This window comes from Phocoena phocoena, chromosome 5 (assembly GCF_963924675.1).
Source record: "Phocoena phocoena chromosome 5, mPhoPho1.1, whole genome shotgun sequence".
Classification (NCBI taxonomy): Eukaryota; Metazoa; Chordata; class Mammalia; order Artiodactyla; family Phocoenidae; genus Phocoena; species Phocoena phocoena.
In genome coordinates, this window is record NC_089223.1 from 53,287,100 (window position 1) to 53,305,426 (window position 18,327).

Genomic DNA, 18,327 nt, shown 5'->3' on the forward strand with positions numbered 1-18,327 from the left:
AATTCAATTTAGTAATACATGACATGAACAAACAACAATGAATTAAAAGATTGTGCAAATTCAATTTCAGCCTACAAAACAGAGATATCATATCTTAAAACAAACAAACCAAAAATGTTGGAGTACTACAAACATAATCTTCCCAGCAGCATAAATCAGTGTAAATGAGTTAGAAAAAAATTTTAAGTGCCCTATCTCAGAACTTACTTGGTAGTCACAAAGAGATAATATTTATGAGCAGCTAAAATACATTTGAATTTCATCTATTTTACCTTTAGCCTAGTTTCAAATGTCAAACCAATTCTTGTTGTCTAATTACTATAAATTGTGTCCATAGGAGACTAAATAGAATAAGGTTCAATTTAATTTCTAAGATTAATTGATTTAAATCTTCAATTTAATTCTTTTGGTTATTAAGTATAAAAATTAGGTATAAAACAATGTCTAATTTTTTTAATTATATAATATACAAAGTACATGCATAGGAAAAATAGAATATGTGCAAAAAATATTGATATAGTTACCTCTGAATGATTTTTTAAATTTCTTGTGAACACCTGTATCCCAAATTTCCAGAATGAACATATATTGCTTTTCTAATGAGAAAAAGGTAAATAAATATTATGTGTGTTTGTATGATTTTTGTGCTGTTTCTGTTAGAGTGCCTTCTGCTGTAAGCAATAGAAATGTCAGACTAGACGTGGCATGTTTTCACTTCACGTTACAGGAAGTCCAGAAGAAAGCATGCAGAGTTGGTTAGTTCAGAGCTTTGAGTCATTTTCTCTGCTTCCTCTAGGCTTCAGGGATCAGAAACTACTTGTCACCAACTAGAAGTCTCAAAGGCACAAAGAAAGGGTGGCTTCTCACTATACATCTCTCTTTCCCAGAACCCTCAGCACTTCCTCTTAGATTGGCTAGAACTGGAGCACATGACCACCTCTAAACTATCACTAGCAAAGGAGAAAGGGATTACCCTAAACACCTTAAGGGTATGTTTTATCTTATGGAGAGCAGCACTCAATTTCCCTGAACATTTAGTCACCTGATAACTTTAAAAAAATATTTAGTTCTTTTTTTCCTCTCTCTTTTTCTTTTTTTGTGAGAGCAAGAGGGGAATGTTTTGGGGATCAGAAGACAGAAGTACCTGCTACAATCACCAATTACCTTCTCAAAATAAAATCAGGACTATGTATATCACAAAATTTAAATAGCACACAATTTAAACACAAAGAATAAAGGCTAAATATAGTCTTGGTACACTGTAATTACACAATAAATGTAGCCCTAAGGGAAAAGAACAAACTTTATTATTTTTCACAATCTAAATCCGAACATTTAAACTCCTGTGGTTGGAATCTTCATCTGATGCATAGAGGGTAACTTCCACCCAATTATTGATTTTCTTTTATAACAAGTCCATTGGATAAGAAATTTGCATAAGTTTTAAAAATTCTAACTATGACTTGAGATCAAGTGAATAATTGTCAAATTAATAATTTAAAAATGTGATTAAAACTAAAAAGCTAAAAACTAAAAAAAAAAAAAAAAAAAATGTGGCAACCTGAAGTGGATTTCCCATGAAGCTAATGAAACTTAATTTCAAAGCTCCTCATTTAGCCCCCTCATGAGCCCTGGAAAAGAAGTCTTCCCATGGGTACATGTTTTTATAAAATTCATAAAAATAAGATATTATAATTGCAATAATTAAGACTATCTCTTTTCACTTTTACTTCCCCTCTGTCACACTCATCCCTCAGATGAGGTGATGTTGGAATGGCCATGGATAGCTTTGGGATCCAGCCAAGGGGAACTTGAATTAGGTATATATTTACATCGAATCTAGAGGGATATTTTGTGGTTCTTGGTCACTTTCATGTGTAGTTAAGTCACTGCTAACCATCACAGTAAGCATCTAGGCATAGTACTAGATAAAATATTGTTACCCCCATACAGACTTACCTGGCATAGTGACAGGAAAGTGTAGGGCCAGAGGTCATATCATGATATGGAGGTGTCTAGAGTATGGCACCAGAACTATTTGAGTAGTGGAGGAAAAGTAGGGTATAAAGCATACAGAAACCTGTCTACAGAAATTATTTCACTCTTTAGCATGTTCACCCTAAAGTGATTCCCAATAAATCACACCGCTGTATAAGGTACTCTTGCTTCCAACCATGCTTTACCTATGGAAAAGGTAATGGGATATCATTTCTTTGATTAAGCTATAAGGTAAAGGTGATAGATGTTCCTCCCATGACTCTTGTTACATTATATATGATTATCTTAGCTGACTGAGCCCGAAATTCTCCTGCTGCCCTTGAAGAAGCAAATAGCCACGCTGTGAACTACTTTTGCAGAGAGTATGTGGCAGGGAATTGTGGGCAGCCTCTAGGACCTGAGGGTAGCCTCTGGTGGACAGCCAATGAGAAGTTGGGACCCTCAGTCATACAGATGCAAGGAAACAAATTCTGCCAACAACCTGATAGCCTGCAAGTGGATTTGTCCTTAGTCAAGCCTACAGAGAAGAGCACAGCCTGGCCAACATCTTGATTACAGCCTGCTGACACCCGAAACAGAAGACCCAGTCTCAAGCCTGGGCTCCACACCCACAGAAACTGTGAGATAAATGTGTGTTGTTTCAAATCACTATGCTTGTGGTAATTTATTATGCAACAGTGGAAAACTAATATACTTAGCATGTAAAATTGTAAGAAAAAGATTGGGTCCTCATCAAATCCTAGTTAAAATAAAAATTCTCTCCTTTCAGAAATATACTCAACAGTGCAGCATATACAATTATAAATGCCTACATTATTTTTTCTTTTTGACTGGAAATGTAAAATTTATCAGAATTCCTGTGTTTGTAGGGTACAAAACTGTAGCAGTACTAAAGCCAGTAAGTACATCTGTTTCATGCATCTCAATGTATGCGATTAAATGTTAGGATGTCATTACTTACAAAGAATTTTGAAATTGAAAGAAAAAATTTTAAACTATCACTATATAAAACATTATATTATAAAACATTGTTATACTAAGACATAATTAGGGAGTATGAAGCCAAAATAATTTACGGGAAAAAGTACTTTAGAGTTATGTCAAGCAGTTAATGCTTAAAATTATTACTTTTTTTTTTTTTTTTAGATTTTGTGATGTTTGTAAAAACTTCAGGCCCCAGAAAACATGAATCCTTCTGATAGGAACTAAGCCTCTGCATTATTTCTAAGACCACCTCCCACTTTCCAAACTTATACACTAGTTCTGGTAAAAGGATTCAAATCTTATTTTCTTGCCAAATTCACTATCCCAGTGATCTCTTCAGAAAGCTAGACTTGCTAGAATGGGGTCCTGCCTTATTCCTGCCATTCTAATGCCTCCTCTCCATTAGAATGGGACTGAAGTCTGCTCCTAAACCAACTTTAACTAAGGAGAACATGCTATTTTATTTCACGCATCTCTGCTGCAAACTATATACTGGTCTGTGTACCAAAATCTCTAATGCTCCCTACTTTTACAGATTTTTAATTACTATGCTCCACCCACCTAATTGGATGTATCTTGCTGCACTCTCATCCACTGCTTTCTCTATTACTAGTTGATCTCTGCAACTAGTAATTATCTATCACTAAACATGCTGAATGTGTTCTACTTTCTAGGATGCACTTACCATATTCACTGATAGCTGGTTCCTCTACAACAATTACTTGCCCCAATAGATGTAGTTCCCAGGAATACCTTCACAAGGTCTCCAAGTCCATTGCAGATAACAATCCCATGACAATCTATTTGACAAAATGCAACCACTATCAGAATAGCACTGTCAAATTCAATAGAAAACAGATCCCAAAGAAATAGAAATGCAGAAGCTGACAAAGATTTATCAGAGGAGCGCTCTCTCAACTTCCCACTGTTAAACATTCCTAAACTATATCCTGTTCTCTGTGTTCTCCTATTACAATGGAAGACTTGTCCCTGCTCCTCTTAAAAGCCAATTCCTCTCCTTGTGTTGTGGATACCATTCTCTCTCACCTTTCAAGGACATCACTTCTTCGGATATCCCCTTGTCCTCCTATACCATCAATCTCCCCCTTTCTACTAAATCATTCCCACTGCTGTATGAAAATGCTTTTTATCTTGCATCTTAAAAAAAAATCCTCCTCAGCCATATACTCAATTTCAGCTTCACCTCCCACAATCCATTTCTCTACTCTCCCTCCCAGAAAACTTCTCAAGAGTTGTCCACACCTGATAACTCCTCTTCCTTACTTCCCTTTTAATCTTCAACACCTGTCACCTTGTAGTCTGTCCTTACTACTCCAGTGAAACTCTAGTAAAGGTCACCAAAGATCACCCTACTATGAAAACTAATGGTGATTTCTCTGTTCTTGACTTACTGTAATTTTCATCAATATTCAAACAATTGTTCATTCTCTCTGTAAAGAGCTCAGGTGAAGGAGGACTGGGCCATATCTTGGAGAATACTGGAGTGGCAGGAGTTGAAAGAGAAAGCTTAATTTGGGAGAGAGCACAAGACAAAGAGGTGGGTTGGGAAATTGTCAAGCACCAGGGAGCTACATGGAAGCTTAATTGATGTCTGAAGGCCATCCCTCTCTCTTCAAGTGAGTAAATAATATTGCCATCACAGAGGAGCCCCATTGTTGTTTTTCTTATCACTATCTGGTGAATGGCCTTCCATTTTCAGATATCAGCACAATATCCCTTAGCCATTCATGAAAACAGTAATCATCCTAAAACAAGGCTGAACCCCCATTTGAATAACTATTCTGGGTAGAAATCCAATTTTCATCAGTCTAGTATATTTTTAATTCCACTGAAAAGAGCGGGTGGTAATTCCTTAACAAATTAAGAACAAAGCCCAGCATCAATACTTGAGTGGAACCGGACAGTGATGAATTCCTATACCAATTTGCTTCCCACTTGAGACACTCCTCTTAGCTCTGTGAAACCATCCCCTCCCAGTTTTTCTCCTATCTCACTAGGAGTTCTTTCTCAGTTTCATTTTTTCCTCTTTCTATTCTACCTAATGTTTATATGGGCTCAGATCTAGGGATTCTTGGTTTATCTGTCTACCCTCTCCCCCTTGGGGATATCACCCAGTACTGTGTGTGTGTGTGTGTGTGTGTGTGTGTATATATATATATATGTATATATATATATGTATATGTGTATATATATACACATATACAAACACATACACATGTACACACACATATTTATATATTATATATTATTAAATTTATATATTTAGCTCAGACTTCTTTAAGCTACAAGTTCATAGATCCAAATTTATACTTGATTCCTCTACATGCACATCTTAAACTCAATATATCTTTATTATGTTATAATGAACTCTTTATTTCTTCCCTAAATCACTTTCTCATTTATTCTTTCCATCTCAATGCTGGCACCAAAATATGCCTAACTTGTTCAAGCCAAAATCCAGGATTTATTCTTAATTTATCTCTCCATAGTATCTTATATCTAATCCATCAATAAGTTCAGTCTTCATAACATTTTCCAAATCTATTTCTCTATTTCTATTGTCATTGACCTAGTCTAATCCAGCATCATCTCTCTCAACCTGATTAGAGCCACAAACTTCTCACCAAATTCCTCTTGCTCTGCTATAATCCATTCTCCACAATGCAGCCAGAATGTTCGTTTTAAATATAATTAAAATGTCACTAGTCTGCTTACTCTCTAATGACTCCACATCCCACTTAAAACAAAATCCAAATTTCTTATCTTGGTGTTCTTGAGCAACTTTGAATGATCAATTCTGACTTCAGGCTGAGAAGCTGTGGGACATTGCCAATGTTAACTTTTTTCCTTCTTCAGTAAAAGGATGGAATTAGTATAATATCATCATTGTCCCTAAAGAGTGACACAGCAAGACCCACACTGTGGTTCAAGGAAATATATGTGTGTGTGTGTATAATATATTTTTTATATATTTATAATTTTGTATATATATTTACATGTATATGCTAAGAGAAATGAAATATGTAAAATTCTTTGAGATATTTCAGAGTGCAGATGTAATACAAGTTTGCTGCCTTAATGTTTCTATTCAGTAATGGAGAAAAATACTACCTTTATCAATTAGGATGTTTTAAGCTAGAAGAATGAGAAACCCAATTAAAAATGGCTTAAACAAAAAGAAACTATTTCACATATCAAGCATTCCAGAGCTTAGCTGACTCAGAGTTCCGGGAAATTTAGTATTTTGGCATATGCACTGTATCAGTTTTTTGATCTCAGGCTTGTCCATTTTGGCCAGGAAAAACCTGAAATGGCTGCAGGAGGCATCTCCTCACAGAGTAAGTCCAAAGACACAAAAGGGAATATTTCCATGATGTGTCTATTCTTATCAACAGGGAGAATCTTCTTCAGAAACCCATCCATAGGACTACCTCTCACTTATTATCCTGAACCGCCTAACATGTCAATGCCTAAACCAGTCAACTCTAAGGAGATTGGGATTTTGACTATTTTAGTCCAATCATAACTCAGTATCTAGGGTAAGGGAGAAATCTAGCCTCCCATGAAGCTCATGGCAGCCTTATGTCTGAACAAAATTGATATTCTGTTAACAAAAGAAGAGAGATCTCTTACCAAGAAAGAAGGAGTATGATGTCTGTCAACCTGTCTTTCAGCAATTTAAATGACTAAAAAGAAGCTGTGATTAGATGTCATCAATGACCATAATTTCTGTTCAGTAGAAGTATTAAAAGTGATGGGAGCATCTCCCATTTTGAAGCAATCACCAGATCTATCCACGAAACTTGGTGGTAGGCAAATCTATTTCTTGCCTATTCCTTTCATCCAGAATTGCCCAACATTTGGAACTAAACATGAAATCTCACCAGCAGAGGGCTGAGGATTCATGCAGGTAATTTGCTGTTGTTGCCATTGTTACTTAATATTATCTTAATTGATAATAAAGAATCTTTAGAGTATGTTTATTCTAAACTTGTCATTTTACTAATTATTAAATCAGATATCTCTCTTCCTACCTTATTGGAGATGATAACCTGGACTCAGTATCTATTCCCTCACCTTTGCTTCCTGTTTCTACCACCCTGCATTAAAGCATCCCTAATCACATTGGTGAGGTTAGTGTCCAGAATAGAAACAGCTACTGGGAACTCTATTTCCTGGAATATAAAATCCAGCATCCCACCCAAAGCCCAGTGATAAGAGGATTGTGAGAGATGACTCTTTCAATAGCTTCTTCAGTGAGAATAGTGTTGTCTAGTATGTCCCCACAAGAATGTTTATAGACCTACAACGAATTATAAGTGATGAAGGTCTCTCTAGAATGCCATCACTGGCAAAGATGTTGCAAATAGCTGTGCCTCTAGGCACTACACCATTGAAAAGGAAATCAGTGACCCAGTGTTGAACAGGATTCAGAAGCTAGCAGACCTGAGTGTAGGTTCAGGCTTTCTTGGATTTCTGCTGGTTGATTGTAAAGCCAGTTTCTATTTCTCATTCCTGCTGATAGTTGATTATAGGAACAGTTCTCCATTTACCCAGCTTCCTAGTTTTTCTTAGCTGTATCTGAAGTCTTCAACTTCATCTACTCTGGAGTATTACGATTGTAATTTTATATGAGATAATGGGGCTACCTATATATTAAGAAACCTTAATTACAAGCACTCAGTATACAATAACCTTAACCATATTATCAACAGTATTGTATTCTCCATCACTGCTTCCCTCAGATTTTATGATGCCTTGCACATTTATGTGACAGAATTCCATATTAACTTTTTCTCTATCTCCATACCTACCTCCTTCTGTCCACATATATCCCAGTTATCTTTGCTAGAAAAGTCAATCACAAACATTTTCTGTACCCAAAATTACTAATTCTTTTTCTATTACCTTGCAATGGTAAATATAAGGCATGTCTAAAGGCAGGATCCAGAGTATAAAATGACATCAGAGCCAAGAGGAATGGAACCGCAAATAAACTAAGCAACAGAAACAAAAGACTAACACAAATATCGGTGCAGTCCAGAACGCAGTAAGGAAAGCTGTACTGAAAGGAGGTTTAGAGGTAGCCCAAAGAATGAGTTAGAGGAAGCGAGTTAGAGCAGCGCAAAATTTGGTCCTAGGTCTAGCAGCGCACAGATCACCAGGGAACTTGTCAGAAATGCAAATTCTCAGCCCCTACCCAAGCATACTGAAGCATAAATGCTAGTGGGGGTCCAACAAGCTGCTTTAATAGGCAGGCCAGGAGATTCTGGTGTGTGCTGAAGTTTGATGCCTCCAGGCTAGAGGTGCTGGCTGCCAAACCAAAGATGAGAAAACAAGCTGAAGATGAGAAGGGAGATGATCTGAACATCGTTTCAGTCAAGAAAAAAGATGTGAAATTGGATAGTATAGTTTGAGTCTATGGTGAACAGTGACTGTGGCTGAATTCATCTTTGGAGTAGGGCTCTGAGCATCCTCTTTCATAAAGGGGTTGAGGTGCCTTTATCATCCAATTAGGGCACATCCAGATGCATTTACAGCATATTGCCTAGAAAGACACAAAAACATGAAGTCCCACTTAGGGATTTTCAGGTCTGTCATCTGTCTTCTACCAATATTAGAAGAAGGTTAAACTTAGGAGCATGATTTATTATATTTTATCTCTAGTCACTGTTGCATAATCAGTTAAATCAAACAATAAAGTATCTTGAAAAATATATTTCAATCGTTAATCTACAATGACTTGTCTTTTTATTGCTCTATGGGCAATTTTTAAAAAATATTTCAGGAAAATGTGATATACATATATCCTAATTCATAGACCACTTATGATGATAATTATTCACACTTTGAAAAGGTTTATTTCCTTCACAAAGGAATTCCCTCTAGGTTCTTCTAAATAGTCTGTAATAATCAGCTTCAAGCCAGTTCAAATGTTATCGCAACATCTTTGGACAAAGAAGCCTGCTTCAAAACTCAGGAGGTTGGCTGCTTTCCAACCATGTTCATGAAGGCCTGACCTCAGTAGTACTTCCTATTCTTTATGACAGTCACGGAACAGGTATTCCAATTGTTGGGATCTGGGTATAATATACTAGAGAAATACTCAACAAGGGATGAAGCTAGTCATGGCTCTGTACCTGTAATGATGTGAATTTATCCAAGACATTTAAACTCTTTACCTCTTTGACTCATCCTCTATAAAGCAATAGGGTTGTATACTCAGGTGACTGCTAAATATCCTTTCTGTGCTAATAGTGAATAACTTAGGAGAATGAAGTGAAAAATGCATGTAAATAGCCTATGTAATTATAAAACACAATATAGATGTTGTTTATTATCTTTATAATTTATGATGTGAACTATTTAATTTGCAGAAATCCAATTTGTACATAAAATTTCAGGAAGATATTCATTACAATGTACACTTACATGATGATCAAGACAGGGCAATTCTAAATGTATTGTGGTATCCTGGATTGGATCCATACAGAAAAAAGAACATTAGTGAAAAACTGGTGAAATCCAGATAAAATATGTAGCTAGTTAATAGTATTGTACCAGTATTAATTTCTTAGTTTTGACAAATGGACCACGGTTATGTAAGATGTTATCGTTAGAGGAAGCTGAGTGAAGTATATACAGAAATTGTTTTACCTTTGCAAATTTTCTGTAAATCTAAAATTACCCAAAATAAAGATTTTAAAATAAAATTATTGTACCATGCCTTGAGAATGTAACTATGCATTCATACATACATACATATAAACACATGCAGCACAGAGACAACAGAAATGAAGGAAATCACAGAAATCAAGCCACCATATTTTTCAGCACTACACCAAAGCAACAAAAAAGGAGCTCTCTGGCGTTAGAAAAGTTTTCCTGAAACCTGTGAGAAAGTAAAAATGAGCTTGGACTAAGAAAGTAAAAATCTGCTTTGCCATTCATCAGGTATAGATAATAAACACAGATAAAGCCAGCTGTAAAGTTAACAGAAAATAGTATTTCTCCCAAGAACATGCTGTAGTGTCACCAAAAAAAACCCACTATGAGTAACTGCTGCTTTTTTTACTCACAGAGAACTCTTTTCTCTAAAAACATAGATTGTCAAAAAACTTGCTCTTTGAAATCTTTCATTAAGATTGAAATATCCCATTCTTGGCTAGATGATCTGAGTTATGTGATAGAGAAACAGCCTCTACTTCCAGAACTTCAGAAAAGGGGTTTGTGGACACATTCCTCACCTACTCCGACTCTGTAGCTACCAAAAAAACAGGGTCCATTTTACAGTCCAGACCTAAGGTAGGCCCCCTTACATACATCCTTCCTTTCTTTTGAGTCTATCAAAATACTACTTCGTTTTATTTCTCCTAAATTCTACACTTCCCCAAATTCCTATAATAAACCTACCTTTTCCTTTGATGAGGCATCCCATGGTGGGCTCCATGGAATGTGGCCTCCCTCCTTGCAATGAGCCAGAAACCTGACATTCTTGGAATACAGTTTTGTTTCTGATGGATGTAGTCTTATTGGACTAGGAAGCCTGCCTCATACTAAAAGTTAAAGAACAATAATTTCACATAAAACTGAGCTGCCAAAAAATATCAAGTTCAAATACTATACAAAATTATTATCAAAAAAGAGAGAATAGGGCTTCCCTGGTGGCGCAGTGGTTGAGAGTCCGCCTGCTGATGCAGGGGACACGGGTTCGTGCCCCGGTCGGGGAAGATCCCACGTGCCGCGGAGGGGCTGGGGCCGTGAGCCATGGCCGCTGAGCCTGCGTGTCTGGAGCCTGTGCTCCGCAACGGGAGGGGCCACAACAGTGAAAGGCCCGCGTACCGCAAAAAAAAAAAAAAAAAGAGAGCGAATAAGGAGTATAACATCATCATTACAGATAATGAAAGCATGCCCCAAAGATGTGTCACAAAATAGATCAAAACCGAAAGTTACTATTTTTAAACTAGCTAAATGACATTAAGAAAATGATACAAGGTATGAAAGAACAACATGATTCAGAATTAGAAAAACACAATTAATTCTATGGAGGGAATCCTTTCACACTGTATACATATATCAGATCATCACATTGCACACTTTAAATACCTTACAATTTTATTTGTCAATTATATCTTGAAAAAGCTGGGAAGAAAATAGAAAAATTCAGAAGTTAAGGTGACAGAACTCAGGGGAATTAGTAATAAAGAATTAATTACACACAACAGATTATGATTTTCCGTAAAGAACCTGTATCTCTATCACCTAATCATCATCTAGTCATTAGGCCCTAATGTTTAACAGGCATTCAATAAATATTTAAGAAGGAAAGAAAAAGGGAAAAGAAATTAGGAGAGAAACTGGTGTTATTTGCGGAGCGAACCTTTCAAAGATATTTATATCTATTAATTTTAGAATAAAGAGAGAAGACAGGGGATTAGTCCAGTCCTAGAGCAGAACCTTGAAAGAATGGGACACAGACCAAGTTCATTTTCATGATTATGTAGAAAAGGTACACAACTTGATTGAGAGATCTGAATGATGGCATAGGTGAGCAATATGAAGTTTCCAGGTATTTGGAGATGTGCAAGTTGAAAAGAGAATAGAGGCACAAAGGATAATGCCCTTTTGCCTGGACCCTTTCTCCACACCAGAATGGGAAGAAATTCTAAGTAAAAATATCATACATTACAGATGATATAAATACATAGTGTCAAAGTATTTGTCAGTTTTAAAAATCCTACAGACATTTCTCCAAACATACACTTATTTAGAATGAAAGATAAGTCGTAATATTATTGAGTCACACTAATTCTTGTTGTTTTCCAAGAAAAGTGAAAGGGGAGTCAATGGAAAGGGAATTAGATGAGAGGTCCTTACACATATGTTCAGGTACTTAATCTGGCAAGTCACACCAACCGTAAATTTCTGTCCCTCACAAAGTGAAGGGGGCAACCTGGATGACATATGCCATTCACAGCTCATAAAATCACGATTCTATCAAATTTGTGACAGTGCTTGACACGTAGTAGACGTCCAAAATTATTTGTTAAACGTGTAACGTCTTAAAATGGAATCCCAGACTGGAAATCCGGAGCTACTTATTACTAGCCTTTGGGGTTTTTAAAAGTATAAAATGAAGGGGTTTCTTCTTCCTGCTATAAAACTCTTAAGGATTTTGCTATGCAATCCGATCACTTCGCTGGCCACTGGAATCCTCTGTGTTTGGTAGGTGACTCGTACCTTCAGTGTTTTGGTTCGGTTTACATCTGCCAGACGCCAGTCGCAACATTCCATTCCCTGCAATCACCTGCAGCAAAGCCCACTCCACGACCACACCCAAACCGGAAGCCAGGACGCCTCTGGGCTTGACGGGAAGGCGCCGCCGGGCTGCGCGCTCCCCCAGGCCCGCCCCCTCCGGTGACGTCACCGCCCGCCCCTTGACCTCACGGTCCTGCCCCCTTCCCTGCCTCCCAGTATCCAGCAGCGGCTGCGTCTCAGGAGGCGATGGAGGGCTCCCAGCCGGTGGCCGCACGTCAGGGGGAAGAGGCGTCATGCTCCTCCTGGGGGGCCGGCAGGTGAGAGGACGTGTGTGGGCGCGAAGAAGCAAGGCGTGGCGGGCAGGACCCAGAGCCCGGCTTTCTGCTTCTCCCCCTAAGGCGGGCAGGGAGTGCGCGAGAGGCCGCGGGGCTGGCCAGAGCCGGCCCTGGGCGGCTAGGGGAGCGCGCGGTGTGGGTGTGGCGGCGTGGGCTCCGGCCTCTGCGACTGCCGGCTTCGTTGAGGAAAAAGCCCACTTATCGCCCCTTTCAGCGCTTTCTCAGTTCTGGTTGGGGTCTGCCATTCCTCCTTCCTCCCAGTCGCCGGACGTGGAGGGGAGGGAGGGGCTCCGGCGGGGAGTTCTGGTCCGAGTCGCTCGGTGTGAGCTTCCCAGACCTGGTGCCGGACACCTTCCCTCCTTTCGATAAAGTGAAAGCTAAGCTCTGCTGTGCGCTGACCTCCGCTGAGATCCTCCTTTGAAAACTATTACCAGAGGTAACTTGGTAATAATGAATCAGTGGTAGTCAGGACACTCTGAGGCCTCTGTTGACTGCACTTTAAAAAGGAAGAAAGAAAGAAAAAGAAATCCAGGAAAAAAACACGAGTTACCCATTCTTATTTCCCAGTTGGTGTTGAGGTTCACGTCTTTTCCATTCTGGCAAAAATAGAGGGGAAATGTGCGTGTAGTTCCTGTTTCAATCATTTCGTAATTAATAAAGCGGATAGTTACATTCTGCCCACTACCAGAATACAATATGCCAAAGATAAAAGTGGCGCAAATTTGATTTTGAGCTAATGTGAGTGTTTACAAACCTGTAGCATTTTCACCAGCTTCAGACTGAAGGGATGCTTTTTGGTACCATGGTATCGCCTGCCATTGCCAGCATTGCCAGATTTACTTGGGAGATATTATGTAATACAAACAAAACCTTCCCTTATTTAAAGCGTTTTTGATCGCCATGTAGACCTTATCATAAGAATGATTTTTGAAATATTCCAGTAAGGCAGAACTTTCTGAAAAGTAGGTGCCAGTCGTATCGTTTAGTGACAGAACTGGTTAGAATGTAATGCTCTACTCATGTTTACTTAAGAGCTTTACCCACTAGACTACTGCCCTCCATGCAAGGAAGATAGCTAGTGAAAGTATACCAGGGATAAGAAAGCTGTAATAAAAATTTTTGTTACAGTGCCAGGGTATATTGTGTATTTGTGTGTTTTTATTAGCTAGAAGCTGATATCACTTGATCACCTAATCAATATTTGATAACAGAAATAGTCACATTTTGATATTATATTTTCAAATACTTTGGCTTGTATAGCAACACCAGGCCTAGAAAATAAGTTTCCAAAACTGGATTTTGTGCTATCACGTTGTTTGTAGAATCCTGTGATTGATAATTAGAGCTTCCCAAAACCTAGAATGGATCACACTTTTGCCAAGATGATACTGATCTTAGCTGTTACCGTGGCTCAGGCCCAAATGTCCCAGCTGGTTCCCTCTGGCCAGGAACTATTTCTGTTTCCCAGTGTTTACCTATTATCATTTTTCTTTCTGTGCCATGCTGTGAAAAAATTGGAATGAACTGTGGTAAATGATACATCACTTTGTGTCTTGTTACACTAGTATGTTTAACCTTTTTTTAATTTTTAAAATTCATTTAACATATTTTTTTTTTTAGTGCTTTCTTCATGCCTACTGTGAGAGGCAATAGGCAGTATAATGTGGTTGGTAGGAGCTAGACTGATTAGATTCAGGGCTCTGCCATTTACCTGCTCTGTGACCATGGGCATATTATTTAAGTTAATCTCTGTTAGTCTCAGGTTTTTTCCTCTGTTCAATGGAGACAGTAATAGTGTCTATCTCATAAAATTGTTGAAAGGGTTAACTGAGTTAGTACATCTAAAGCACTTAAAGCAGTGTGTGACACATGTTTGCTCTTGTTATTAAATGTCAGGTACTGTTTTAGGGATTTGGAATACAGTAGTGAATTCCTAATGGATCATATATTCTATAGGGGAAGGCAGATGATAGTTAATGAAAAAAATACATAATTAATGATTTGAAGAAAATACAGCAGGTTAACAAGTTAGGGAGCCACTTCGTTGATTGTGTTACTAGACCAAACTTGGTCTGCTTCCCCAGTGCACACCAAAGCCAATCTCCTGGCACCAGGTAATGGTGAAGAAAAGTACAGTTTATTGCAGGGCCAAGCAAAGAGAATGGGCAGGCAGCTCATGCTCAGAAGACAGAAACTCCCCATTGGCTTTCAGGGAAGGGTTTTTAAAGACAGTCTGAAGGGAGAGGGTTGTGGGGTGTGTGATCCATGCTCAGTTCTCTGATTGCTTGATGGTGAGGTAACAAGGTAATGTTTTTGGAACCTCAGTCATCAACCTTCTGGTTCCAGTTGATCAGCAGTTCAGCACACAGTTAACTTCGTCCACCTGTGGGAGTTCTGGCATTTGCAAGACAACGACAGGTCCTTGACTTGTTTTATGGCTAAACTGTTATTACTTTGACTGCTTTCCTTTGTTTGTACATTTTCTCATCTCTCTGATTAAATTTGCTGTTTGGAACTCGGGGAAAGCCTAGGAGGCTAAAACTTTTGTACAAACAAGCGGGGAGGGGAAATCTGTCCCAGGGAAGGCCCCACAGGGTCCTGCTCAGTTTCAGTGGGGTGATCCCGAATGGTCTGTGATGTTTGTGAAGCAATATTTTAATAGAGGCTTAAATGGTAATAGTCAGTTTTTCAGAGATCTGAAGGAAGAACATTTGAAGCAAAGGGAATAGCAAGTGTAAAAACACTGAAGTGATAGCAAGCCTGGCTTTTTGAGAACCATCAAGTAGGCCAGTGTAGCTGAAGATAGTGAGCCAGAGGGAGAGGTGTGGGTGTTGAGGTTGGACAGGTAACTAACTGGGAGACATACATAAAGGCCCTATTATGTATGCTAAGGTGTTTGAATTTTGTTCTAAGGGTAAAGAAAACTTACTGAAGGATAATTCTAAGTTAGGGAGTAATGTCTGACTACATTCTAAACGTTTTAGGCTGTTAGATGGAAAATTAATTAAAGGGAAGGGCAATAGAAATAGAATACTTTAGGAGGCCTTTGAAGTAGTTCAGATGAGATATGATGATGGTTTGGCCTGAGATTGTATTGACTGAAATGGTGAGAAGTGATCAGATGTGAGATCCCTTTTGAAGGTAGAACTAACAGCACTCACAGATAGAGAAAATAAGGGAACAAGTAAAGATCCTTAGATTTTTGGCCAGAGCATGTGAGTAAATGGTGGCATCATTTGCTTGGTGGTCCCAAGTGAGTTGGGAAAGGCTGGGGAAGAATAGATTAAGCAAGGGAAATTGAATTCTATTTGAGGCTTGTTATGTTTTTTTTTGTTTTTTGTGGTATGCGGGCCTCTCACTGTTGTGGCCTCTCCCATTGCGGAGCACAGGCTCCAGACGCGCAGGCTCCGCGGCCATGGCTCATGGGCCTAGCCGCTCCACGGCATGTGGGATCTTCCCGGACCGGGGCACGAACCCGTGTCCCCTGCATCAGCAGGCGGACTCTCCACCACTGCGCCACCAGGGAAGCCCGAGGCTTGTTATGTTTGTGATACCAGTTAGACATCAGAATATTGTTCTGGCAGATGCATAAAATCTGGAGGGCAGAGGAAAGGTCAAACATGTAGAAATAAGCTTAGATATCATTATATGGTAAATTCCAAGTGTGTATATTATAGAAGGTTTATGGGACACTCAAATAAAATTGCTAAAATATAGATCCATCAGAATATATATATGTAGCATTGATAAACAACACGTGAGAATAAAACAACCATGGGCTCTAATTTTATAATACAGGGTAGGCAGTCAGTGAATTTAATCTTGATCTAGTTTTAAAATCTAAGTAAAGTGGTAAATAATAAAATATATACCTGGTTTGTAAAACCTGTTTTAGTAACTAGTGAATCTGATCCCATGTATAATTGAATATGAGTATTACAGAATATGAGTATTGAATAGCCGTACTGGCCCTTATAAGTTATGTTTTCTTTTTTCAGTGTGAATACAAATTTGCCCAATATGCCAACAGAATCTGTGGAGATTGATGATGCATTATACAGGTAAGTACCTTATGGAAACTGAAACATTTTCCCCATTCATTGTTCTCCAGTAACGGAGTAGTTTTATTCAAAGACACCATTAGGCCTATGCAAAATTTTGTAATATATATTCTAAGAGTTCCACTCAAGTTAAAAATTCGGCTTTCTTTTTTTGTTTTTTTTACTGTAGGCTGAAAGCTTGAATAATATTTAAATCTTGGTTGCGTTAGGTTTAGATGATATGACTAAAAATGATTTTGCTATCCACTACAAAATATACCTCTTGTTTCTGGACAGGAGTACATATTTATGTTCTTGATAGTGCAGGAGTCTCATGAGAGACAATTCGTTTCACTTTAGTTAGTTATACAGTAGCATCTAGAGACCATGTTAACTTCACTGTGATCTCATTAACAACATTGCATGTTTGCACTGTATAGACAGTGGAGAAGTATTTTGTGATTGAAGAGCTGTGATTTGAATGGAATTTAGTGGGACTTTTTTTGCCATATTTTTTCATGAAATAAAAATACTTTTTTCAAAATTAAAGAAAAATTAAAAACACATAAATTGCTGTCATTTCTAGTAGATACTTTGAGATGTTTGCATGAAAGATAGTATACTCTCAGTTTAAAAGTTTTTAGATTTCCTCTATAAGTAATCATGAAAAAATAAATTTTATGTAGGTAGAATTTGGAACAATAGGCTCATCATGTATTTTGGATTTTTCTATATTTTTTTATGTGGGATGCAGAGTCAATTTTGAGCAGTTTAGGAGGAGCTGATACATACCACCTGGTATGTTGATTTCAAGTCACATTTTGCGCTATACCTTGGAAGAAGAGATAAAGACTAACTTGATTTTGCTTACGTGAAAACTGTTTCACCATGTGGTCTCCTGACTATGATTATACCGCCGAAGTCATCTTAAATTTGGACTCTTCATCTGTAATTACGATGTTCTTAATGTCCTTCTGATCATATTCTTGGGAAAACAAATGGCAGCTCCTTGAGATAGCATTAGCTAATTTTTTTCATTATTTGTTACAGTCCTTGTGAAACATTTTTATATCCCTCCAATCCTATAATGGCTGATTAATGAACATAATTTTCAGTAAACCGGAGATTAAATTTTCCATTTGCAAAGCTAGGTAAGTAGGCTTACAGTTCGCTTGTAGTCAGTTTGCTGGACTGAAAGTTATACAGCAATTTAGGTATCATATATAGCAGTTCATATAGGATCAGGTATTGCTGGATCATAAGGTAGTTCTATTTTTAATTTTTTAAGGAACCTCCATACTGTTTTCCATTGCATCTGGACCATTTTACATTCCCACCAACAATGCACAAGAATTCCAGTTTCTCCACATTCTCACCAACACTTGTTATTTTCTCGGGTTTTATTCTTGTTTTATTATAGCCATCCTTACAGGTGTGAGGTGCTGTCTCGTGTTTTTGCATTTCCCTGATGATATGTGATGTTGAGCACCTTTTCATATTCTTGTTCGCTATTTGTGTGTTGTTGTTGGAGAAATGTCTAGTCCTTGCCCATTTTTTAATTAGGTTATAGGCAGGGTGGGGGGGGTTGCTATTCAGTTGTAGTTTCTTATATATTTTAGACATTAAACCCCTTATCAGATACCTGGTTTGCAAATATTTTCTCGCATTCCATAGTTTGCGTTTTCATTTTG

At 38.0% G+C, this 18,327-nt stretch overlaps 1 protein-coding gene across 1 annotated transcript in view; it reads left to right on the top strand.

The window, feature by feature from the left end:
- Positions 1-12,507: 12,507 nt before the first annotated feature.
- The window catches only part of UBA6 (ubiquitin like modifier activating enzyme 6), a 78,359-nt gene continuing 72,539 nt past the window's right edge, over positions 12,508-18,327 (top strand). The window contains exons 1-2 of the mRNA XM_065877194.1: positions 12,508-12,578; positions 16,595-16,657. Coding sequence (XP_065733266.1) covers positions 12,508-12,578; positions 16,595-16,657 — 134 coding nt within the window. The remainder of the gene's footprint in view (positions 12,579-16,594; positions 16,658-18,327) is intronic.